General features: G+C 44.0%; 1 protein-coding gene across 1 annotated transcript; it reads left to right on the forward strand.

Annotated features, from left to right (window-relative positions):
- Positions 1-11,521: 11,521 nt before the first annotated feature.
- Positions 11,522-13,086, forward strand: LOC121002588 (kelch-like protein 10). The gene is made up of 2 exons (XM_040434033.1): positions 11,522-11,691; positions 12,603-13,086. The coding sequence occupies exons 1-2, from the start codon at positions 11,522-11,524 to the stop codon at positions 13,084-13,086; spliced, it is 654 nt and encodes a 217-aa protein (XP_040289967.1).
- Positions 13,087-26,779: the final 13,693 nt, after the last annotated feature.

A 26,779-nucleotide genomic window follows, 5' to 3' on the forward strand; every position in this document is an offset into this window, starting at 1 on the left:
TAACAGGTGCCTCTATAGATGTCCCCCAATCATGTGCCAGTAACAAGTGCCCCCATAGATGCCCCCCAATCATGTGCCAATAACAAGTGCCTAGTGCCTGCAGCCTATCAGAGGAACGGGGAAGGGAGACGCCTCTCCCTCCTATGCCCCAGCACTTCCATCTGTATCGCTGTCCTGAGGACGGCGATATAGATGACTATGTGCCCTGCCACCGCCCCCCACGTCACCAGTGGCCAGCGGGGCTCAAGATGCAGCTGCCTTGGGCCCCCAAGGAGCAACTGGCCCCGGGGAAGCTGCCCCTTTTGCCCTGCGTTAAAGACGGCCCTGGTTCATTCCATCGCTCATCCTCATGCAGAATCATTGTTTCTGGGCAGCAGAGTGCTGTTTAGACATTACGATCTGCTGCCCAGAAACAATATTTTAGGCATCTGAAAAAACAATTGTTTCACCTGATGAACTAGCATTTTGCTGATTTATCAGGTGATCGGCAGCATCTTTACACAGGCAGATTATTGGGAATGAGCATTTGAATGAACGTATGATTATCCAACCCCTATAATGCCCCCCAAAATGCCAGGGCACCTTATACAGTTTATACTTACCCCGCTCCCTGGCACCCACGTCGCTACTGATGCCCGTACAGCTGCCGCTGCATCTCCCCATCGCACGGATCCAAACATCTGGCGACTGGGCAGGGGGGGGGGGGGCAATAGTAGACCGCAACAGGGATGAGCCTCCCTAGCGTCACCCGTGATGGGAGATGCAGCGGCGGCTGTGCGGTCATTGGTCAAATGATCACTTGGCTGACAGCTATCCCTCCAATTCTCACTTACATATGCATGTTTGGTTCATGTGTAGTGAATGGGGACAAGGGGAAAGCTGCTGCTACACACTTCTGGAAGTAGCTTATCGCCTGAGAACAAAATGATTGAGCAGTTGAAATCCATTATACCCAATTCTCATCTTCCCTGACATCAGATGCAGGTGAATAGTTAGGAGGCTCCTTACATATTAGATGGCCATCTGACCAGGCAAAACCAGTGGGTTTGGCTGACATACAGTGGATATAAAAAGTCTACACACCCCTGTTAAAATGTCAGGTTTCTGTGATGTAAAAAAAATGAGACAAAGAAATACAGCCAGGTCCATAAATATTGGGACATCAACACAATTCTAACATTTTTGGCTCTATACACCACCACAATAGATTTAAAATGAAACAAACAAGATGTGCTTTAACTGCAGACTGTCAGCTTTAATTTGAGGGTATTTACATCTATATCAGGTGAACGGTGTAGGAATTACAACAGTATGTGCATATGTGCCTCCCACTTGTTAAGGGACCAAAAGTAATGGGACAATTGGCTTCTCAGCTGTTCCATGGCCAGGTGTGTGTTATTCCCTCCTTATCCCAATTACAATGAGCAGATAAAAGGTCCAGAGTTCATTTCAAGTGTGCTATTTGCATTTGGAATCTGTTGCTGTCAACTCTCAAGATGAGATCCAAAGAGCTGTCACTATCAGTAAAGCAAGCCATCATTAGGCTGAAAAAAACAAAACAAACCCATCAGAGAGATAGCAAAAACATTAGGCGTGGCCAAAACAACTGTTTGGAACATTCTTAAAATGAAGGAACGCACCGGTGAGCTCAGCAACATCAAAAGACCCGGAAGACTACGGAAAACAACTGTGGTGGCTGACCGAAGAATTTTTTCCCTGGTGAAGAAAACACCCTTCACAACAGTTGGCCAGATCAAGAACACTCTCCAGGAGGTAGGTGTATGTGTGTCAAAGTCAACAATCAAGAGAAGACTTCACCAGAGTGAATACAGAGGGTTCACCACAAGATGTAAACCATTGGTGAGCCTCAAAAACAGGAAGGCCAGATTAGAGTTTGCCAAACGACATCTAAAAAAGCCTTCACAGTTCTGGAACAACATCCTATGGACAGATGAGACCAAGATCAACTTGTACCAGAGTGATGGGAAGAGAAGAGTATAGAGAAGGAAAGGAACTGCTAATGATCGTATGCATACCACCTCATCAGTGAAGCATGGTGGTGGTAGTGTCATGGCGTGGGCATGTATGGCTGCCAATGGAACTGGTTCTCTTGTATTTATTGATGATGTGACTGCTGACAAAAGCATGAATTCTGAAGTGTTTCGGGCTATATTATCTGCTCATATTCAGCCAAATGCTTCAGAACTCATTGGACGGCGCTTCACAGTGCAGATGGACAATGACCCAAAGCATACTGCAAAAGCAACCAAAGAGTTTTTTAAAGGAAAGAAGTGGAACGTTAAGCAATGGGCAAGTCAATCACCTCAGCTGAATCCGATTGAGCATGCATTTCATTTGCTGAAGACAAAACTGATGGGAAAATGCCCCAAGAAAAGCAGGAACTGACGACAGTTGCAGTAGAGGCCTGGCAGAGCATCACCAGGGATGAAACCCACCGTCTGGTGATGTCTATGCATTCCAGACTTCAGGCTGTAATTGACTGTAAAGGATTTGCAACCAAGTATTAAAAAGTTAAAGTTTGATTTATGATTATTATTGTGTCCCATTACTTTTGGTCCCTTAACAAGTGGGAAGCACATATGCAAACTGTTGTAATTCCTACACCGTTCACCTGATTTGGATGTAAATACCCTCAAATTAAAGCTGACAGTCTGCAGTTAAAGCACATCTTGTTCGTTTCATTTACAATCCATTGTGGTGGTGTATTGTGTCAATGTCACAATATTTATGGACCTGACTGTATAAAGCTGCCATTTCCTATATGCTTCTCCATCACTTAGATTCTTTGTAAACTTCATGTATGTACTGACCTTGTTAATAAAATATGCATATCACATTTGCATCTGCAGCGAGCCTCTGTGGAGCTAGTGCAGATGATGAGAGTCATAGTGTACCTGATGAGATGTTGTGTCACGGTGTACTCCCTCATACTGTTGATCCCTAGGGATCAGAGCAGTGGAAAGGTAGTTTGAAGAACTGGCTAGAAGTAAATGTATAACAGTCACTGTATACTTAGTGAAAACTATAACTTGTGGCACATCCAGCAATAGTAGGTTCAAAGTGCAGCTTTGGTCACCAGGACATTAGGTATTATTGCTGCTTATGTGGCAATTAAATGGCACTTGCAGGCACTTGTGAATATATGTGTCCACGTATGACACAGGCTTGGTGTTTGACTAGTCTGGAAGAGGTCTGGATGGGTGCCTCAACCGTAATCCCTGACTTGCAGCAGGGTCTGTAAAGCAGTGGTTTTGCTGATCACTCTGCTGTCTTTATCTGCTGTCATTTTTGGGAATGCTGTACAGTATCTTGACTCTGGCAATCTTCCTCAATAAACTGTTCTCCTGTGAGAACCTATCAGGCTCCTGGAGTAGGAGACATCTGTTCATCCAGTTCGGCCTGTTATCCTGCAAGTTGATCCAGAGGAAGGCAAAAAAAAACTGTGAGGTAGAAGACAATTTTCCCCACTTAAGCGGAAGAAAATTCCTTCCTGACTCCAATCAGGCAATCAGAATAACTCCGTGGATCAACGACCCCTTTCTAGTAGTTATAGCCTGTAATGTTATTACACTCCAGAAATACATCCAGGCCCCTCTTGAACTCTTTTAGTGAACTCACCATCACAACCTCCTCAGGCAAATAGTTCCATAGTCTCACTGCTCTTACCGTAAAGAATCCTCTTCTATGTTTGTGTACAAACCTTCTTTCCTCCAAACGCAGAGGATGTCCCCTCGTTACAGTCTCAGTCTTGGGGATAATTAGATAATGAGAGAGATTTCTGTACTGACCACTGATATATTTATACATAGTTATTAGATCTCCCCTCAGTCATCTTTTTTATAAAGTGAATAACCCAAATTTGAATAATCTTTCAGGATACTGTAGTCCCCCCATTCCAGTTATTACTTTAGTTGCCCTCCTCTGTACCCTCTCCAGCTCTGCTATGTCTGCCTTGTTCACAGAACTGTACACAGTACTTCATGTATGGTCTGACTAGTGGTTTGTAAAGTGGTAGGACTATGTTCTCATCACGGGCATCTATGCCCCTCAGTTTTGATGCAACCCATTATCTTATTGTCAGCAGCTGCCTGACACTGGTTACTTTCTACAGCTTAGTTTGCTGTTCACTAAAATTCCTAGGTCCTTTTCCATGTCAGTATTTTAGGGTCCATTCACACGTCCGTTTTTTCTTTCCTGATCTGTTCCGTTTTTTCTGGAACAGATCTGGACCAGATCTGGACCCATTCATTTTCAATGGGTCCTGGAAAAAAACGGACAGCACAATGTGTGCTGTCCATTTCCGTTGTTCCGTTCCGCATGTCCGTTTAAATATAAAACATGTCCTATTCTTTTCCTGAAAAATCGGATCCTGGTACAATACAAAGTCAATGGATCCGCAAAAAACGGAAGACATTCGGATGTCATTACGTATGTCATCCGTTTTATACGAAATCCGTTCCTGGAAATTACATTTAAATTTTTTTTTTTTTTTTTTAAGAAATCCAAACAACTTTATTTGCTTATTAAAATTTATACATGTTTCCGTTTTTTGCGGATCCGCAAAAAACGGATGACATACGAATGACATACGGAAACATTTTCAGGAACAACGGATCCGCAAAAAACTGACAGAAAATCGGATTATAGAAAAATACTGACGTGTGAATGTAGCCTTACCCAGTGTTTTGCCATTTAGTATGCAGAGAATTGCAGATATCCCCAGGTCAGAGGTAGTGTACATCAATTTGGGAGTGTGCTGGATCTCTTTATTGATATGTATCCAAGACTGGTATACAGTGCCTTGAAAAAGTATTCGTACCCCTTGAATTTTTCCAAATTTTTTCACGTTTTACCCACAAACCTAAATGTATATTATTGGGATTTTATATGATAGACCAGCACAAAGTAGCAAGCATGTGTAAAGTGAAAAGAAAATGATACATGGTTTTCAAAATTTTTAATAAATAAAAATATGAAAAGTGTGGCATGCATTTGTATTTAGCCTTAAATAAAATCGTGTAACCAATTGCCTTCAGAAGTCACCTAATTAGTAAATAGAGTCCACCTGTGTGTAATTTATTCTCAGTATAACTACAGCTGTTCTGTGAAGGCCTCAGAGGTTTGTTAGAGAACATTAGTGATCAAACAGCATAATGAAAACCAAGGAACACACCAGACAGGTCAGGGATACATTTGTGGAGAAGTGTAAAGTAGGATAAGGTTATAAAAAATATCGCAAGCTCTGAACATCTCACAGAGCACTGTTCAATCCATCATCTGAAAATGGAAGTGATGCCCAGGCAAGGAGAGCACTAATTAGAGAAGCAGCCAAGAGGCCAATGGAAGAGCTACAGAGATCCATAGCTTAGGTGGCAGAATCTGTCCACAGAACATTTATTAGTCATGTTCTCCACAAATCTAGCCTTTATGGAAGAGTGGCAAGAAGACAGTCACTTTTTAACCCCTTTAGGACACAGCCTTATTTCACCTTAAGGACCAGGCCAATTTTTGCAAATCTGACCAGTGTCACTTAAAGTGGTGATAACTTTAAAACGCTTTGACTTATCAAAGCCATTCTGAGATTGTTTTTTTGTCACATATTGTACTTCATGACACTGGTAAAATGAAGTAAAAAAAAATCATTTTTATTTATAAAAAAATACCAAATTTACCAAAAATTTGTAAAAAATTGCAAATTTCCAAGTTTCAATTTCTCTACTTCTATAATACATAGTAATACCTCCAAAAATAGTTTTTACTTTACATTCCCCATGTGTCTACTTCATGTTTGGATCATTTTGGGAATGATATTTTATTTTTTGGGGATGTTACAAGGCTTAGAAGTTTAGAAGCAAATCTTGAAATTTTTCAGAAATTTTCAAAAACCCAATTTTTAGGGACCAGTTCAGGTCTGAAGTCACTTTAGGAGGCTTACATAATAGAAACCACCCAATAATGACCCCATACTAGAAACTACACCCCTCAAGGTATTCAAAACTGATTTTACAAACTTAGTTAACCCTTTAGGTGTTGCACAAGAGTTATTGGCAAATGGGGATGAAATTTGAGAATTTCATTTTTTTGCCAAATTTTAACCCATTTTTTCCACTAACAAAGCAAGGGTTAATAGCCAAACAAGACTGTATCTTTATTGCCCTGACTCTGCCGTTTACAGAAACACCCCATATGTGGTCGTACACTATTGTACGGCCACACAGTAGGGCGTAGAGGGAAAGGTGCGCCATATGGCTTTTGGAAGGCAGATTTTGCTGGACTGGATTATTTACACCATGTCCCATTTGAAGCCCCCCTGATGCACCCCTAGAGTAGAAACTCCCTAAAAGTGACCCCATCTAAGAAACTACACCCCTCAAGGTATTCAAAACTTTTTACAAACGTCGTTAACCCTTTAGGTGTTGCACAAGAGTTATTGGCAAATGGGGATGAAATTTGAGAATTAAATTTTTTTGCCAAATTTTCCATTTTAACCCATTTTTTCCACTAACAAAGCAATGGTTAACAGCCAAACAAGACTGTATCTTTATTGCCCTGACTCTGCCGTTTACAGAAACACCCCATATGTGGTCGTACTACTGTACGGCCACACGGCGGGGCGTAGAGGGAAAGGAGCGCCGTGTGGTTTTTGGAGGGCTGATTTTTATGAATCGGTTTATTTACACCGTATCCTGTTTCAACCCCCCTGATGCACCCCTGGAGTAGAAACTCCCTAAAAGTGACCCCATTTTGGAAACTACGGGATAAGGTGGCGGTTTTCTTGGGACTATTTTTAGGGTACATATGATTTTTGGTTGCTCTATATTACATTTTTGTGAGGCAAGGTTACCAAAAATTGAAATTCTGAAATTCCATCTCCATTTGCCATTAACTGTTGAACACCTAAAGGGTTAATAAAGTTTGTAAAATCAGTTTTGAATTCCTTGAGGGGTGTAGTTTCTTAGATTGGGTCACTTTTAGGGAGTTTTTACTCTTGGGGGCATCAGGGGGGCTTCAAAAGGGACATGGTGTCAATAAAAAAGGCCATCAAAATCGGCCTTCCAGAAACCATGTCGGTCCTTTCCTTTTGCCTTTTAGTGATACAGCAGTTTACGACCACAAATGTGGCATTTCTGTAAACTGCAGTATCAGGGTAATAAATATTATGTTTTGTTTGGTTGTTAACCCTTGCTTTGTTACCGTAAAAAAACGTATTGAAATGGAAAAGTGCCAAAAATAGCTGTTTTGGCACTGATTAAAAAAATTTTTTGGACTGTGTTAATCTGGGGGGTTAGGTCATGGGGTATTTTTATAGAGGAGATTCTTATGGACGCGGTGATACCTAGTAAGTCAACTCTTTTTTACAATTATTTAGGTTTTAGACTATATTATCCTTTTTGACACAAAACTTTTTATTTTGTATCTCTAAAGTCAAAGAGTAATTATTTTTATTTTTTTAGCCGATTATCTTAAGTGGGGGCTCATTTTTTGCGGGATGAGAGGACGGTTTTATTGGCACTATTTTGGGGGCTATATGACTTTTTGATCGCTTGCTATTAAACTTTTTGTTATGTAAGGTGACAAAAAAAAATCTTTTTTTGCACAGTTTTTTTTTTTTTTTTTGACCGTGTTAATCTGGGGGGTTAGGTCATGGGTATTTTTATAGAGGAGATTATTACCGACGCGGAGATACCTAATTTGTATATGTTTATAAAATTATTTTAGTTTTTACAATTTTTTTAAAGTCTGAGAACCAGTTTTTTTATCCGATGTCAGTGGTTAAATTGGGATATAAATTTAGTACTCCATGGAAGTGTGGTACTCCCTGAAGCAACCAATAATGCAGAGGCCCGGATGATCGGGGCACGTGTCACATTGAGTAGTGGTGTCCTTCCGTATCCCCCTCCTGTGACACACTCTGCACCTTTTTTGGGTTTGTCCCTTCTTTCCAGTATGGGGGACCACACCTGGAAAGTGTTGGCCAGGGACGATCCGGGCGCCTCAAGTTCCCGAGTTACTCCGGCCTGCTCTTTCCCGGTCTGAAAAGATCAGGGCCTTGAGGACTGCCTCATAGAACTGAAGGAATGTCCCTGTGTTGCCAGCGCTCCGGGACAGCACAAAAGAGTTGTACATGGCAACCTGCACCAAGTAGACCGCAACTTTTTTGTACCATGCCCGGGTTTTGCACATGGCATTATATGGCTCGAGGACTTGATCAGAGAGATCAACTCCTCCCATATACCGATTGTAGTCGACGATACAATCGGGCTTGAGGACCTTTGCCGCGGTACCTCGCACAGGGACAGGGGTGATGCCATTACCATGAATTGTGGACAGTACAAGGACATACCTCTTGTCCTTATATCTGACCAGCAACAGGTTTCCAGTGGTAAGGGCATGGGTCTCACCCCTGGGGATAGGTACCTGGAGGGACTGGAACAAGGGGATACTAGTATAAAAGTTATCCACGTAAAGGTGGTAACCCTTATCTAGCAGTGGGTGCAAAAGGTCCCACACAAGTTTCCCGCTAACACCCAGAATGGGGGGACATTCTGGGGGTTGAATATGGGAGTCTCGCCCCTCGTACACACAAAACTTGTAAGTGTACCCTGAGGTACTCTCACAAAGTTTGTACAGCTTCACGCCATACCTCGCCTGCTTTGAGGAAACATACTGGCGGAAAATAAGTCTCCCCTTGAACGCAATGAGAGACTCATCAACCGCGACCTCCCTTCCAGGTACATAGGCCTGTACAAATTTGGCCCCAAAGTGATCGATGACCGGCCGTATCTTATACAGATGGTCATAGGCAGGATCACCTCGGGGGGGACATGCTGCATTATCTGCATAATGCAGGCATTTCCGGATGGCCTCAAACCGGGAGCGTGTCATGGCTGCACTGTAAAGTGGGGTCTGGTAGAGGACGTCCCCACTCCAGTAATGCCTGACACTAGGTTTCTTGACTAGGCCCATATACAGCACGAGGCTCCAAAATGTCCTCATCTCGGCTGCACTGACCGGCGTCCAGCCACCGGGCCTAGCCAAAAAGGAGCCCGGATGTTGAGCAATGAACTGTTGGGCGTACAGGTTCGTCTGCTCCACCATTAGATTTACCAGTTGGTCACTGAAAAAATGACTAAAAAAGTCATATTCAGTGAAGCCCACTGTGGAAATCTGGATTCCTGGTTGGCCTACAAAATCAGGAATCACGGGCTCAAATCGCTCTGGGGTACACCAGACAAGTTCACCGGCAGGGGGCTCCGGTGGATTTAACTGGTGGGCCGGAAAACTAGTACGAGCCCCAGAGCTGCTCGTACTAGGGTGGGCCACAGGGTCCCTAACATGGCAGTCCCCTTGTTCCGCCTGGCGGCGTCTCCGCCGCCTTGGGGGCTCATCATCATCGCTAGATGATGAGGAGGACCCGGATGACAACAGGAAAGTGTGGTCATCCTCGTCCTCACTGGGACTCTCGGAGTCGGAGGCAAGCTGGGCGTATGCCTACTCGGCCGAGAACGTCCGGCGGGCCTTTGGGGAGTGTGTGTCTGCGTGTGTATGTGCGTGCATGTAAATCTTTATTTGGTGTGCGTGTGTGTGGGGCACGTGTGTTCACGTACTCACCCTAAGCCTAACAGAAAAAAAAAGACTAACAAAAAAAAAAGGGAAAAAAGTAAAAAAAATAAAATAATTTAATTAAAAACCGCTGATCAACCGTCCGAAGTTGATCAGCGGTGGAGTGTGCGAAGCGCTAACAGTGGCCGGATGCTAAGAGTGCCAGCCACAGTCAGCGTACGCACAAAAAAAAAAATACCTGCGCCCCAAAAAAGTTGGGAGGGGGGGCATGGGGGCAAGCAGCAGCACCCCTGGGGGGTCTAGGGTCACACAGCTGTGCTGTGGACCCCAGACACCCTACTTAGGGTGATGCAAGAAAACTTTTTTTCACCACTAACTTTCCCTTTATTTCCCCTGCCTAGCCCAACCTTTCCCTATACTTTCCCTAATTACCTGCTGATAAAGATGGGCGTGCTGGGGCACAGATCGGGTCCTGGGGGCAAGGATGGGTGCTGGGGCACAGATGGGGTTGCGATCCACACGTGCAGGCTGCTATCATTTGAATCTCCCGCCGACCCGCCCTCCTACCAATCAGAGGCGATCCTGAGAGATCGCAGGATGGTGATTGGTGGGGTAAAATCACACCACCAATCACCATCCTGTTCCGGGTTATCGGGTCACCAGAGACCCGAATAACCCGGAAACGCAGAAAACCGCAGGTCTGAATTGACCTACGGTTTTCTGCGATCGCCGACATGGGGGGGGTCACAGGACCCCCCGGCGCATCTAGCCAAGGTGCCTGCTCAATGATTTGAGCAGACACCGGGTTCCGATCACCGCCCGCTGGGCGGCGGTGATCGGAACTTTACATGACGTACCGGTACGTCATGTGTCCTTAAGTACCAGGACAACATGCCGTACCGGTACGTCATGTGTCCTGAAGAGGTTAAAGCAAGCCATAAGAAGTCCTGTTTGCAGTTTGCCACGTAGGGGACACATTAAATATGTGGAAGAAGGTGTTCTGGTCAGATAAGGCCAAAGTTGAACTTTTTGGCCAAAATTCACAACGCTATGTATGGCGGAAAACTAACACTGCACGTCACCCTGAAAACACCATCCCCACCATGAAATATGGTGGTGGCAGCATCATGTTATGTGGATGCTGTTCTTCAACAGGGACAGCTTTTCTTCTCCTTATTGTATGTCTTGCAGTGCATCCCCCCCCCCCCCCTTCCTCCCTTTAGGCTTATGGAGTGCCTTTAGTTCTTTGAGATAAAAAATGTAGTTCCATGTGCTGAAGTGAGACAACCCCTTTAATCACTAACTTCCTGGACGTGAACTACCTATTGACCATCTCATCAGTCTGTCATTGCATTTAAATTGCTAAGAAAACAAGAATGGATCCCAGTATGAGGAATAAAGAAAAATATCCCTAATGTACATATAAAACATGGACCACAAATGTAGCTTTGTGAATGCCTTTCAGAAGGCTTCAGAACAAATGAATACACATACTGTATATTGGATTGCTGGTTGAATCAATATAAAAAGATTACGCTTACAAATGGTGGAGGGGCCAGAATTATCTGCCAATTTGACCAGAAATTTCAAATGGTGTCCCTGAGATCAATGGATGAAAAGTTGTCATTTTTGGCGAAAAAAAAAAAATCATTATACAATCATAATTACATTGTATTAATCGAATGATGGATTTCTTTATTAAATACTCCAGATTTGCAAAAAAATAAAAAATCTAATATGAACCAAGCCATAATTATTAAATAAGTCACAAGCATGTAGCTGAGGCACCAATGTCCAACCCTGACAATTCCATTCATAATTCCATGGCACAATGCAGACTGTGATGTCATGGAACAACATCAGATTTTTATTCCATTACATGAAATGCTTGGAGAAGAGAAGATTTAGTGATAGTATAGACCACTGCATACTCCTAATGGATATCAAGGAAAGCTTCCCAACCAGCAACATGGAACACAAAATGACTTGTTCGGTTTTTAATGAGCTGAGATTGGAGGACAAGCTGTGTGATGTTGTAATCAAAGCCAGCGGAGTGGAGTTCAACGCTCATAAGAACATCCTATGCTGCTGTAGTCCATACTTTAGGTCAGTGTTTACTATGGCCCTGGTAATAAATAGCCATTATACAGTAAATAGGTAAAAAAAGCAAATAATAGCCGTCATAGCTACTGCTCTTACAGGAAACAATCCCTTTTTATCCTGATCTATCTTGATTGGGAAACCCTATATTCTATAAATGCAAATCATGGCCCATTTAGGCTAGCACTGCACAATATATAGTACAATGTCAATGTTTCCCTATGGAGAAAAGTTACAAGATCATTGCTAAAAATCTGGCCGTGTTATTGATGATCACTCTGATCAGGAGCTGTGCTGTTTGATCATCACATAGCCAGAACTGTGATTCAGTTCCAATTCATTGACTGTAAGCAAAGATCTAGAAAACCTTGATCCTGAGATTTAATGTTGGATTTATACACCTACGCTTTTCAGAATTATGCTGAGAATCGCATGAATGTTTGTAACCCTAATCATTTTCAAACTAGTCGGGCCCACACTTACAGTAGGCATACACATGAGATTAAAGTTGGTTGGAATGGCCAATATCAGCCATTCCATCCAATTGTTGTTTGAAAAACTTGCACAAACAATCAATCTCGATGGCTGACAGCAGACTTTTGTTTGCAGAAAATATGATCTGCCATGCAGGAAAACTTTGGCTGCTCATCAGCTGAAACTGCATGTTGATGGTATGATCAGCTGAATTCAGCTAATCACTTACCGTTCTGCTGAAGTACCAGGGAGTCAGTTCTTTTTTAATAAAAAACTGATTCTGTGGTCGGCCAGTTCAGTTGGTGGGATCGTTTTTGTACCACTAAGTGGTTGCAAAGTGGCTGATCATCATCTCAAATGTATGGCCAGCTTTAGATGCCACAATAGAAGAGTCATCTAGGTTCTTGAAAATGTCCTTTATTATCTTTATTTTATTCTTGCAGAGCATTATTTAAGAGCAGTTGGAACAACGGTATAAAAAAATATTACGACATCCCCGGTGTCTCTTCAGAGACAATGGAATTGATCCTAGAGTATGCCTACACCCAGACCATCCAAATCAGTACTGATAATGTACAGAATCTCTTCATTGCTGCTGACTACTTGAACATCCTGGACCTTGTATGGCTTTGCTCTGAATTCCTTAGAAGCCAACTGTGTCCTCAAAACTGCATTGGCATCTTTAAATTCACAGAATATTATTACTGCCCTGAGCTTCACCAGGAGGCACATATGTGTGTGCTGCATAACTTTGGAAATGTAATGAAGACCTCAGATGAGATTCATGACCTGTCTGCTGTAGAACTTAAAGGTCTTATAGAAAAATGGGAACTTCATTTCAAACAGGAGGAAGCTGCATTTGAAGCGATTATGAAGCGGATAGCCCAGCATGCCAGAGACAGTATCGCTTCCCCAAAAAAAGAATGATTAGAAGACTTCTATTCTAGTTACAATAAAACTATTCTAAATCAAAATTCGAATTGCCTACATGTACTGTAAGACAAAGCAAACGGTGATATGTGTTACAAATAAAAGAGACCATCTAAGAAAAAAAAGGGGGTTACTGGCTTTACAGCCTCTTACCATGTTTCAATGATGCCGCAAGCTTTCAGAATCCGGAAATACCCATAAGCCTTTATTGCACTTCTATTTTGAATTTAGGCCTCTGTAAAAAAAAAAAAAAATCCACACTGTTGTAGGAATGTACCTTATTATTATTCTTTAGATTAATGCTTGCCGTAAGCACAGCACCCATCCCGAAAAGGCCAGCACCATATTCAACACTCATACAACAGAGTGACACATGTTAGAAACAAGTATTAATGAAAATGAGAAATTCCTACACATTTTTGCAGCCTTTTGTGGTCACTTTATCAGGTGATGTTATCACCAGGTACATTGATAGCCTGTGCCTTGCTACCAATCTAGCGATCCTTTTCTGGATTCTTCTGGTCCTTTTACACTGGCCAAGGATCAGAGCAATTATCGGACATCGGATACTGGCTAAACATATATCCAAACAAGGATAGAGCCAATTTATTAATTGAGGGATTCAATTCAAGACTTCACGCACCTGAATGCAAAGGTCCAGGGTGTAAATTACTAGATAATCTTAGATCTGTAATACAACAAAGATTTAGAGAAAAAATTCAAAGTGAATAAAAAAAAGGCAGATTTGAGGCTCCTCCATTAATTGATTTCATAATTTCACCACTGGGTATAGTATCAAAGAACGAAAAGAATTCTTTCACACTGATCCACCATCTATCATATCCTATAGAGACTTCTCTAAATGACACTCTGGGTATACCCAGGCCACTCTGTCTTAGGGTACGGCAGCACAGAGTGTCCATGCTGCGGGCAGTTTGTGAATAGAGATGAGCGAATCGAAGCTGACGAAGTGGAATTCGATCTGAATTTCAGGAAAAATTAGATTCGCACCAAATCCGAATTTCCTCATGTTTTGTGGTAATGAATTGCATTTTTTCCTAAAATGGCTGCTGCATGTGTGAGGACATGGAGCAAGGAACTCTGGGAAGGCGGGATCACCCATAATGCCATACATGCAGCCAATCAGCAGCCGCCAGCCCTGTGATGTCACAGCCCTATAAATAGCCTCAGCCATCTTGGATTCTGCCATTTTCCAGTGTACTTAGTGCAGGGAGAGACGTCAGCGGGCACTAGGGACAGTGATAGGAAAGAGTTCATTGTGCTAAAATTAAACAATTTACAAGTGCAGGGAAAGATTATTCAAGGTGTAGGGAAAGGATAGGGAGGAATCATTCCACAACATTTATGTTGAACAGGGTTCAGTAGGGGAGGTTACGGCCTGGGTAATAGGAACAATCCTATTACACCTTGCAGCACTGATTGGGGACCCAAAATACCATTATACAGCTCTGTAATTACAGCAAACTGTTCTTTTTATTACGGTGTTACAGCCATTAACAGGGTTTATTACAAGGAAATATTTCTACGTCTTATTTGCCCTTGTGCGGTGAAGTTATATGTTCTAAAGCAGCGGTCCCCAACCGCCGGGCCGCGGCCCAGGACCGGGCCCTGGAAGATTGTTTGCCGGGCAGCGGCAATACAGAGGAGCGGAGACGCCCGACGCGCACATCACACACAGCGCGCGGCCGTACAGCAGGAAGAAAGGCGAGCGTTCCTTCCTTCCAACTGTGATGCCGGCCAGCCCCTGCCCCACCAATGAAAATGCTGAAAAGGGCTTGTGAGGGAGGGATTGGTTAGGTCTTACTGCCCCACCAATGGAAATAAACATGACGGCCTGAGGGGTTGTCGGCATCCAGTTTCAGTAAGTACCTGAGGGAGTGAGCAGGAGAATGCCCTGCAGTTCCTCTTCCTTTTCACCTTGAAAATATCAGCAGTGCAGCAGAGCCCTGTGCATTAGAGCCCAGTGCAACAGAGGCTAGTGCAGCAGAGACCAGTGCAGCAGAGACCAGTGCAGCAGAGACCAGTGCAGCAGAGACCAGTGCAGCAGAGACCAGTGACCACTAGTTTTGTGCAGCCAATTCAGGTATAGTTACCATGTCAGCCTGAAATCAAGGCAGGGAGATAACAATGTAATAGTAAGGCCTATTTCACACTGATTCTGTGTTATGGTGAGCTGAGTCACATTTAAATAATAAATGTAATCGTTATATAGTGTTTAATTTTTTCATATGCACCTGTTTTGTTATGCACGTGAATCAGTCAGCGCCAACCAGCACCCTCCTAAACCCCTCCCACCATCTAGGCCCCGCCCCAGACCCCCAACCCCCACCCCACCTGATCCCTGGGAAAATTGTCTTGCATGAAACTGGTCCTTGGTGCAAAAAAGGTTGGGGACCACTGTTCGAAAGCACTTTTTGGCTTGTATTAGTGAGCAAAAAAGGGCTTATTAGCCGTTGTGTGGTGAAATGCAAAAATTACAGCTGTTTTTGTCATGTATTAGTGGCAAAAGAAAAATATATTTGCCGTTCAGCGGTGTAGTTATTAGTGTTGGGCGAGCATGTGTAAGAGATGTCAAAAATAGGCACCCCATAAGAATAAACTAATATCTATATAATTTCTAGCTTCAACAATCCACAAGTATGACTGTATTATATTAAATTCATGACATTGCTATTAACCACCAGTAGATGACAGCAGAGAGAAAGCTTGAATAGCAGAGCTACAAACAGCAAAGGGGAACTGAATAACGCGGATCTTGGTTTATGGGAGGACAGGATTTACTGCTACATTTCCTGTATCCCCATACTGAAGGTCATGTGTTTGTTCCTTCCATGTAAGGGAACACAAATTCAGAGCCATAAATAGGCTAAAATTATGTAAAACACATTCCTATAATCAGCTAAGGATGCTGGTGATGCAGAAACATGTTCAATAAAATCACTTCTGTCTTCACCCAGCCCGCTCCCTTCGCACATTGGAATTATTGACCATACTTTCAGCATATGTGCAACAAAATTGGTGGCCCATACGGGGAGCGGGTGAAGAAGACGCGGTCCCGGAAGTGAAAAAAAAAACTGTTACACGAAGCATAGAGGAGAAATTAACCCTTGCCGCATCGCCAGCGAACATAAATGGATCTAGAAAGCCTGCAGGATGAAATCAGTGGTCACCTAATCCACTTGCCAGTGGGGGATATCATCGAGATTTGCCAATTCATCAAAGCCCCTGAAGCCAGCATGGCGAAAGGAAAAACCCGGCGCCATTTTATGCAGATCATTAATGAGGTAATAGATGAACTGGTCGAAGCTGAAAGTGAGGAGGTGGTGACATAATTTCTGCAAGCCACAAAAGGATTCATTAGCGAACTAGAGAAGAAGAGGGACAATGCGGAACTCCCAAGCTTCAGTGAGAAAGACCTTCAATCAGAACAACAATTGGCCGACTTAAAGCGACAGTATCACACTATGCAGGAGAGGTTCCAGGAAACGTCCAGAATAATGGAGGAACAGATTAGAGAGCTGAGCACCAGAAGTAAAGACTCAAGTAACAGTCAGCCAAAACCAGTGCCATTCCCAATTACTCAGAGACTACACCATGGTAGCTTGCCAGAGGTGACAATCAGAAAAGACTTCAAGATCACAGGCCAGATTGGGGAAAAAGAGCAGAAGGATAAGCTGTCCTACACCAACTTAATGCACCAAATCGACCTGGGACTACAGAAAGGATATCCTGAGACTGAGATTATTGAAGCAGTGGTCAAAGCTATTAGCCCTAGCCTAAGCCTTAGAGGTATGCTGGAGATGAAAAATGGACTGACTCTAGTGCAACTTAGACGAATCTTGAAAAGTCACTACAAGGAGGATAAAGCCTCAGAACTGTACCAGCAACTCCTTAATATTTCCCAGAAAAGCGACGAGACTCCACAGAATTTCCTGTTCAGAGCTATTGAATTGAAAGATCGGGTGCTATTCGTCTCCAAGGTGAAGGCTCGGAAGAACATTTTGGGACTGAGCTGATCCAGAAGAAATTTCTAAGATCGGTGGGTACTGGACTAAGAAATGACCACATCAAATTCCAATTAAAGCAGTATTTAGATGACCCTTCCTTTCCAGATGAGGTGCTCATAGAGAAAACAAATGAAAGCCGCTAATATGGAGATTGAAAGGGAACAGAAGCAAAAGAAAGCTCAACATAGCAGTTCAACCAATGGCAAAGAATGTCAGTCTAACACCTTACAGTGTCCTCAGGAACCAAGTGTCCTGACAACAACTGCCAACACCACACCTTGGTCTCCACCACAGGCAAGTAGCCCAACGATTCAACAGCTATCGAATAGCAACTCTGACCTGGAAAAGCTGATTCTGCAGATGCAAAAAGAGATGATAGAGATGAAGACACTCCTCCAAGATTCAAGGACCCAACAAGACCGTGAATTCCGAGGGCCTCAGGCAACAGTGGGTACGAGTAATGGATGTTGTCAATCCTGTAAAAGGACTGGTCGGACAAGTACTTGCGATCATTGCTTCAACTGTGGACGATCTGGACATAGAGCAAGATATTGCCAAACACCCAGGCCAAACTATTTAAATGGGAGAGGGTTGCTGTCAAGGGACCGACAGTAACCTGCACTAGAACCAACCCTGTGTCCCAAAGTGCATCCCCTGTAGGTAGCAAGCCAGCAAGCTTCAAAACAACGGCTGGTAGGGGAAATCCAGACTCCGTTCAAAGATTGCCCAACTGCTATAACCAAAGATGCCTTCAGATGTCTGAGCAAGTACCAACTCACGTGGATGGCGTGACCATGAGACAGAACCACAAGCTACTGAGTCTCGTTGGGAAAAGGTGCCTTGTGAACTGTGAAATAGACAATACTCCTGTCCAAGCCCTATGGGACACTGACTCCCAGGTGAGCATCATCAATGAGAACTGGAGACAGCGGGTTCTGCCACATACAGTGCTTTGGAAGAATTGCTGGGGCCAGAAGTCCTCTGTGGGAAGGCTGCCAATGAGACTGAAATTCCTTTCTCCGGCTGGATGGAGGTAGTTTTTCAACTAACAGCGGGATGCAATAACACCAAGCAGCTAGTAGTGCCACTTGTGGTATCATCAGATGAGAAAGTCGCAGAGATGCCAATCATTGGATATAATGTCATAGAAGAACTCTACAAGGAAACAGCTGCCAAAGGAAGGAGAACCATTACAGGGTTCGTGGACCTACTAAGAGCCGCCTTGGAGTTGCCGACCCCCAAAGCAGAAGTGATGGTGAGTCAACTACAAGCCAGCCTGAGAGAAACTGGTGGTACCGTACTAAAGACTGGTACAAAGAACCAAAGGATTCCGGCAAACACTGTGACGTGTGTCAGATGTAGGGCTCACGCCAAACCAGCCTTGCAAGAGCAGACGGTCTTGTTTATACCTGATGAGATTCAGGATGTGTCAGAAGGAATGTATATCGGGGAAACATTAGTGTCACTTAATAAGGGACAGTTTTCCAAACTATCCATCCTGGTTCAGAACACCACCCAGCGAGACATTATCCTGCCAAGTCAGACCAGGATTGGGTGCCTCGAACCCATCAAGACAACATACCCAGCTCAGGTGAAACCAAAAGAATCAGTGCATGTTGCCACTCACCCGGTGACTCATAGTCTGCAGTCATCCAGATCAGGGCCAGAAAGTCGAATTGACAATTTAAGCACAAGTCAGTCACTGGTAAGTTATGCTCATCAAGAACACTGGGATCCGCCAGTACCTATAGAACACCTTTCCGAGGAAGATCAACAGATAGTCAAGGCAATGCTAAGGGAAGAATGCCACGCCTTTGTTAAAGATGATTCTGACATTGGATGCATCCCTTCCTTACAATTACAACTGTGCCTTAAAGACAATACACCAGTTAGAAGAACTTACATGTCAGTGCCAAGGCCACTACACCAGGAGGTGAAAGAATATCTGCAGGATCTTCTGAACTGTGGATGGATCGCAGAGTCAAAATCATTATACTCTTCACCCATTGTGTGCGTGAGAAAGAAGGATGGTAGTTTAAGACTGTATTGCGATTACAGGGAATTGAACCAGAAGTCCATCCCTGACCGCCATCCAATCCCTAGGATCCAAGACATGCTGGACAGCCTATGAGGAAATTCATGGTTTTCTGTGCTAAATCAAGGAAAAGCCTACCATCAAGGATTTGTGCAAGAATCCAGTCGACCACTGACTGCCTTTATCACACCTTGGGGTCTGTATGAGTGGATCAGAATACCCTTTGGCCTTAGTTCTGCGCCAGCTGAATTCCAACGCAGCATGGAAACTTGTCTAATCGGACTGAGAGATGAGGTTTGTCTGCCGTACCTAGATGACAACCTGGTTCACAGCAGATCATTCAACGAACATGTGGAACATGTCCGGTTGGTACTGCAACGGTATCAGAAACATGGAGTAAAGTTAACAGCGAGTAAATGTGAACTTTTCAGAAACAAAGTCAGATTCTTAGGTAAAATCGTGTCCAAAGATGGCCATTCCATGTATCCAGCAGACATTGCACCTGTGCTGGCCTTGAGGAACAACCAGCCAAAGACTGTTGGAGAAGTCAGGAAGTTATTAGGATTCATTACCTACTATCGTCCTTACATCCAAAACTTTTCCAGTATTGCAAAGCCCCTGTATGACTTACTATCAGTGGATAAAACACCCACCATAACGTCAGTGCCAGCTCAATAATCTAAGAAGAGGAAGAAGCCATCACCAAAACTAAAAGATCAACTACCTTCTCATCAGTCTATAGTCTGGACTGACCACCACCAGGCAGTGCTGAACCAGCTCATTGACGTCTTAACTCATCCTCCAGTTATGGGTTACCCTGACTACAGCAAACCCTTTGTTATGCACTGTGATGCCTCTCAAGAAGGACTAGGAGCTGTGTTGTACCAAGAGCAGGAGGAAAAATTGAAAGTAATTGCTTATGGGTCTAGGACTCTAACACCTGCTGAGAAAAACTATCACATGCATTCAGGAAAGTTAGAATTCCTTGCGATGAAATGGGCCATATGTGAAAGGTTCCGAGGATACCTATACTACTGTCCATCCTTTGTAGTGTATACTGACAACAATCCACTAACCTATGTCCTAACTACTGCCAAACTTAATGCAACAGGCCATCGATGGGTTGCAGAACTCGCTGACTTTAATTTCACTATCAGGTATCATCCAGGAAAGAGAAATGCAGATGCAGATGTACTCTCTCGTATGCCACTAAGTCCCAAACAATACATGCAGCAGTGTTCACACAATGTCGACCCCAAAGTCATCAATTGCATAACCCAAGCACTTCAAGTGCAACAGAAAGAAGAAATGCCTTGACTGTGTCCAATAACCATCGCAGGTACAACGTCAACAATAGATGGTACCCAGAAGAAGGTAGCTCAAATACCTAAAGAGACCATAAGGACAGCACAAAAGGAAGACCCAGTGATCGATCTAGTGTGGAAGTACAAAAACCAAAACAGGTTCCCATCAAAACAAGAACGACAAGGTGAGCAGTTTGATCTCTTTATACTAATGAAACAGTGGACCAAATTGTACCTTGACGAGGATGGAATCTTGAGACGGAAAACACCCTCAGTTTCTCAACTAGTGTTACCCAAGCTGTATCATTCACTGGTGTTGAGAGAATTGCATGAAGAAATGGGTCACTTAGGAGTGGAAAGAACTGTAAACTTGATCAGAGAAAGGTTCTTTTGGCCGCATATACAGAGAGATGCTGAGCAATACATTAACCATCAGTGCACCTGCCTGAAAGATAGACGCCCTAATAAGCCTACCAGAGCCCCATTGAACAATATTGTCACCACTTATCCCTTTGAGATGGTCTCCATCGATTTCCTCCATCTGGAAACATGCAAAGGAGGTTATGAGTACATACTAGTAATAAGAGACCACTTCACCAGGTTTGCTCAGGCCTATGCAACCAAAAACAAGTCAGCAAAGACTGTTGCCGATAAGATATTCAATGATTTTGTCTTGAAATTCGGATTTCCTACCAGAATTCACCATGACATGGGAAAAGAATTTGAAAATCAGTTATTCTTGGCATTAGGGAAACATTGCCACATTCAGAACTCTTATACAACTCCGTATCATCCGGAAGGAAACGGCCAATGCGAAAGATTCAACTGAACTCTGTTGTCTATGCTTCGGACCCTGTCACCAGATTCCAAGAAAGACTGGAATAACTCACTTGCCCAGGTAATACATGCATACAACTGCACCAAAAGTGAAGCGACGGGGTACTCTCCATTTTTCCTACTGTTTGGAGATCTCCAAGACTACCAATAGACAGTATGTTTGACAGCCCAGTAACAGCAAAATATAAGAATCACTCTGAGTATGTAAAAACATGGACAGAGAGGATGACTGAAGCCTATCAGGTTGCTTCAAAGGTCCCAAGCTGCACAAAGAGGGAAAGAGCACTATGACAGAAAAATTCATGGAGTAGAACTTTCACCTGGCAGTAGAGTCCTTGTAAGAAACCTTTCTGAAAGAGGAGGACCAGGAAAACTGAGATCGTTCTCGGAAGAAACTGTACATGTTGTCCTGAGGAAAAAGTCTGAAGATAGCCCAGTGTATGAAGTCAAGCCAGAAACTGGAAAGGGCCGAACAAGAATCCTGCACCGTAATTTGTTATTGCCTTGTGATTACTTACCCGTTGGCCAAGGTCAGCAGATACCTAACAGACCAAGCACTAAAAGACGAGACCAAGTTTCAAAGACTTATCAACCAGCGACACAGATATCTGAAGAAATATCAAAAGAGGAATCAGATCTTGAACAAGAGCAATGGAGATCATTCATCCCTGTAACTCAGAGAAGTCACACAAGGGAAGATATAGAACTGAATCCTGAAGCAGTAGAGTTCCATCCTTGCCAGTTGGAAACAAATGAGGGAAGTACAGAGGAAGCTACAATGGAAACTGCAGAGAATGAGCCGGTGATTCCGCCTGGACACATTACATGTCCAGTAGGAGACACAGAAGAAGAAAACGCTTCACCAGAAAACCCAACAGAGACAGTTGACAGCGATGAAGGCGAGTTCGAGGATGCTACAGATGCCTTACCGCTACGCCGGATACAACCCAGCAGAACCAGGAGACAGACAAAAGTCCTGACTTAAGACACTTTGGGTCAACCCAGTAGTGTTGCCAGGAATGCAGCAGTAAAGGTTATAGACTGTGTTTATACCCCACAAGTTTACCCTAACTGGTATCTAAGCCCAGAACTTTTTGCTGAGGACTCTAAAAATTGGTAACCGTATCCATGTCTTCAATGCTATGGTTTATTATTATCTTCTTATGTTGAAAATGTTAAATGTTATGTTCTGTGGTTAACAAAAGGAACTTTCTTGGACTCTTACTGCAGACACTCCAAGTAGAATAACCTTCAAACAATGAAAACTAGGTAAAGAGAAAAGTAAAAAAAAAAGGACAAAAGTAATACGGTGTCCCCTAGTTTTATATAAATTCTTATCTTCACAAAAACATGCACAAATCTGTGTTAAAGGGGTTTGTACTAGTTAGCTAAAGGCAACAATATCCCCCCAGGCTTCATGGCGCTGTGGGCCGGGTGGGAAACTGTGACATAACCGGGAGTAGATGTCGCAAGGAGGACAGTTCCTCAAGTAAATCTGTTACTATTTAACCTTGGCTCCCCATGATTGTGGAAGATGAGCAAGAGAATTATGATTCTTATACTAAAGTCTGCGTATGTCGAGGACGACATAAAATTTTGTGGGGGAGAGTGTAAGAGATGTGAAAAATAGGCACCCCATAAGAATAAACTAAATCTATATAATTTCTAGCTTCAACAATCCACAAGTATGTCTGTATTATATTAAATTCATGACATTGCTATTAACCACCAGTAGATGGCAGCAGAGCGAAAGCTTGAAGAGCAGAGCTACAAACAGCAAAGGGGAACTGAATAACGCGGATCTTGGTTTATGGGAGGACAGGATTTACTGCTACATTTCCTGTATCCCCATACTGAAGGTCATGTGTTTGTTCCTTCCAGGTAAGGGAACACAAATTCAGAGCCATAAATAGGCTAAAATGATGTAAAACACATTCCTATAATCAGCTAAGGATGCTGGTGATGCAGAAACATGTTCAATAAAATCACTTCTGTCTTCACCCAGCCCGCTCCCTTCGCACATTGGAATTATTGACCATACTTTCAGCATATGTGCAACACATGATCTGCCAAGCACCTTTTTCACTCGAGCATTGCGATGCTTGGCACATCGCGGTGTTTGGCCAAACACAGCGTGTGCTCGAGCGCGATGCTCGAGTCTCCTCTCCCACTTCCACTCACTGTAATGCCGTAGCCATGTTCGTTACTGGCATTACAGTGATTGGCTGGCCGGAACGCGTCATCGGGTGCTTAGTCAGGGCGAGCTTCAGCAGAACGGACAGATAGTGTTCGGAGAGAAATAGTGTTTTTTTTTTAGGGAGTTTTGAGTGTTGAAAGGTGTTAGAGACCCAACAGTTAGCACTATTGTTTTATCTGGCTGCAAAATATATTAGTGCGTGCAATTGTTTGGCTGCTGGTGACATCTGCAACATTACCTACGCTACATCTCCTGTATAATGTTAGCCGCTGGTGACAGCAGCGACATAACCTGCGCTACATTTCCTTTATAACGTTAGCCGCCGGAGACAGCAGCGACATTACCTGCGCTACATCTTCTGTATAATAATAATAATAATAAAAAAGAAAATGACTGCACACCATTATACATACAAACAATAGAGCTAAAAAATGGGGATCATTCTAAATAAAAGTGGTACAATACCGACTATCATTGAGTCAGTGGAAGCTCTTAGCGCACATATTGGATCAAACGTGTACCAGGCGTCAAGGTGGCTTCCGCAGATGGGTCCCTAACACTAGTATACTGCCTCTCTTTGGACTTACCTAAGCCTACAATATTCAGGGCAGTGTAGGAACCAGCTACATACGTACTCTGCTCAGAAGCACCAGGTAGATGGGCGTGTTCAGTCTAAAAGAGGCACTACCCTCAATTATTCAACAAAAATTTTAGACTAGAACCTTCAGAAATCACAGGTGCATATCCATGAAGCAAACATGATTATAAAAAAGAAAATGGTATACTGCCTCTCTTTGGACTTTCTAAAGCCTACAATATTCAGGGCAGTGTAGGAACCAGCTACATACTGTCACGAGGGTGTCAAGAACCACACCTGACTCCGTTATATCCGGGGTCAGGAAGTCGCAGCGGTTGGCTGCGCGCTCTATGGAAGATAGGGCTGTTTCCTTATGGTAGCTTTCTGGGTTTGCTTTGCAACCCTTTTTGGCTCACTCAGGGATCCGTAGCTCCTTCTCCTCAGCTGTTCCTTGTCCAGCACTCCCAACCTCCTTATATTCCCCTCTCACACTTCTCTGGTTGCCAGATATAGAGCTTCCTGCCTGGACATCTATTCTGACCCTCTGGAGATGTGTTGCTGCGTTCTCTGGTTGTTGGTCCAGAACGCTACCCTCCGGATCCCTGTTGGACCTTTGTGGTCTGCTGTGGTCGCCCACCTGGGTGTATGTGTTTGTCTGTATTGTCTGTCCTCTCCCTGGTGTTTCCCTCTTAGTGTCAGTGGTGCGGACTAGCGATCCCACCGGCCCGTTCACTATCTAGGGCTCATTTTAGGGAAAGCCAGGGTTTAGGCACGTGATCGCCGCACGGGTGAGGAACCCGTCTAGGGACGTCAGGGCAGTCAGGTGCCAGCTGCAAGGTGAGTCAGGGGTCACCACCTTTCCCTCTCCCTTGGGCAGGGCTTTCCCTTTTCCCTCCCTGTGCGTGACGCCGGTCATTACACATACGTACTCTGCTCAGAAGTCCCAGGTAGATGGGCGTGTTCAGTCTAGAAGAGGCGCTACCCTCAATTATTCTACAAACAATTTAGACTAGAACCTTCAGAAATAATGGTGACAGCAGCGACATAACCTTAGCTGCTGGTGACAGCAGCAACATTGCCTGCGCTACATCTCCTGTATAACGCTTGCGCATCATAAATATCAGTGACATTCAGTTATATTTTTTCACCACTGATGACAGCGACAGTGGTCCTGTGCTACATCTCCTGTATAATGTTTGCGCATCATAAATATCAGCGACATTCAGTTAAATTTTTTCACCGCCGGTGACAGCGACATTACCTGCGCTACATCTTCTGTATAACGTTTGAGCATCCTAAATATTTGTGACATTCAGTTTAATTTATTTGCGCATACACTTACAAAACCTGCGCTACTATACGTGTGACATACTTGCAAGCATATATACCATTTAATATGCTCAATGCGAGCAGTAAGGGACAGGGAAGTGGCATTGCTGCTGATGGTGCACGCAGAGGCCGTGGCCCTGGGCGCGGTAAAACTGTGCCTGCTGCCAGAGCACAAGAAACATACTCATCCACGATGCCTAGCTTCATGTCCCAGACTGCAGGGCGGCGCAGAACACCACTCTTGAAGTCACACCAGTGCGACCAGGTGGCGGGTTGGATTGCAGCAGATAATGCTTCCAGTCGGTTAAGCACTACCCTGTTTTCCACAAAGTCCAGTCTCAGCAGCCAAGAGTCTGGTCAACAGAATCATCACTCTGATCCTCCTTCCTCCCACCATGGAGAGTCTTGGCAAACAAGTATTCCCACACTCGTATATTCCAAGGAGCTCTTTTCATCGCCATTCCTTGATTTGGCCCTCTCACCAAGCCCGCTTGAAGAGGGACATGAGGAAATCTTGTGCACTGATTCCCAAACTCTTAAGCATCCAAAGTCAGAAAAAGATGATGTGGGGAACGGCAATTAGTGTTTCACGAGGTGGATGATGATGATGAGACACAGTTGCCAATAAGTCAACCGCAATTAGTGTCTCAAGAGGTTCATTATGAGGATGAGACACAGTTGTCAATAAGTGAGGTTCTTGTTAGGTCAACAAGTCAGGAGGATGACCAGAGTGAGGAAGTGGAAGAGGAGGTGGTGGACAATGAAATCACTGACCCAACCTGGGAAGGTGGCAAGCCGAGCAAGGACAGCAGTATAGAGGGGCAGGGATCCTCAGCACCGCAACAGGCTGGAAGAGGCAGTGGGGTAGCAAAAGGGAGAAGGCGGGCCACACCAAACAGGACTGCAACTGTTCCCTGGAGCAACCCCTTGCGGCAATCTCCCCTGCCAAGGGGTAGGTGTTCCGCAGTATGGCACTTTTTTGAGGAAAGTGCGGACAATAAAAGAATTGTCATTTGCAACCTGTGCCATACCAAAATAAGCAGGGGTGTGAACACTAGCAACCTCACCACCACCAGCATGATCCGCCACATGGCATCAAAGCACCCTAATAGGTGGGCCGAATGCCTGGGTCCTTAATCAGTGTCTGCGGGTCACACCACTGCCTCCTCTTCCCCTGTGTTACAAGCTGGCCAATTACTTGTCCAAGACACAGGCTCCATCAGCTAGCACATCCACTTCTGTGTCCCAGCGCAACGTACAGATGTCCATACCCCAGGCCTTTAAACGAAAGCGCAAATACCCAGCCACCAACCCACAGGCCATAGCACTAAATGCGCACCTTTCCAAATTGCTGGCCCTGTAAATGTTGCCATTTAGGCTTGT

Source organism: Bufo bufo, chromosome 5 (assembly GCF_905171765.1).
Source record: "Bufo bufo chromosome 5, aBufBuf1.1, whole genome shotgun sequence".
Lineage (NCBI taxonomy): Eukaryota > Metazoa > Chordata > Amphibia > Anura > Bufonidae > Bufo > Bufo bufo.

What these genes read in the sequence shown, in the direction of transcription:
- LOC121002588 (XM_040434033.1), top strand. Translation starts at nt 11,522, where the DNA reads ATGGATATCAAGGAAAGCTTCCCAACCAGCAACATGGAACACAAAATG. An exon ending in TGCTGTAGTCCATACTTTAG is followed by an intron (nt 11,692 to 12,602) that starts GTCAGTGTTTAC and finishes TTATTCTTGCAG; the next exon opens with AGCATTATTTAAGAGCAGTT.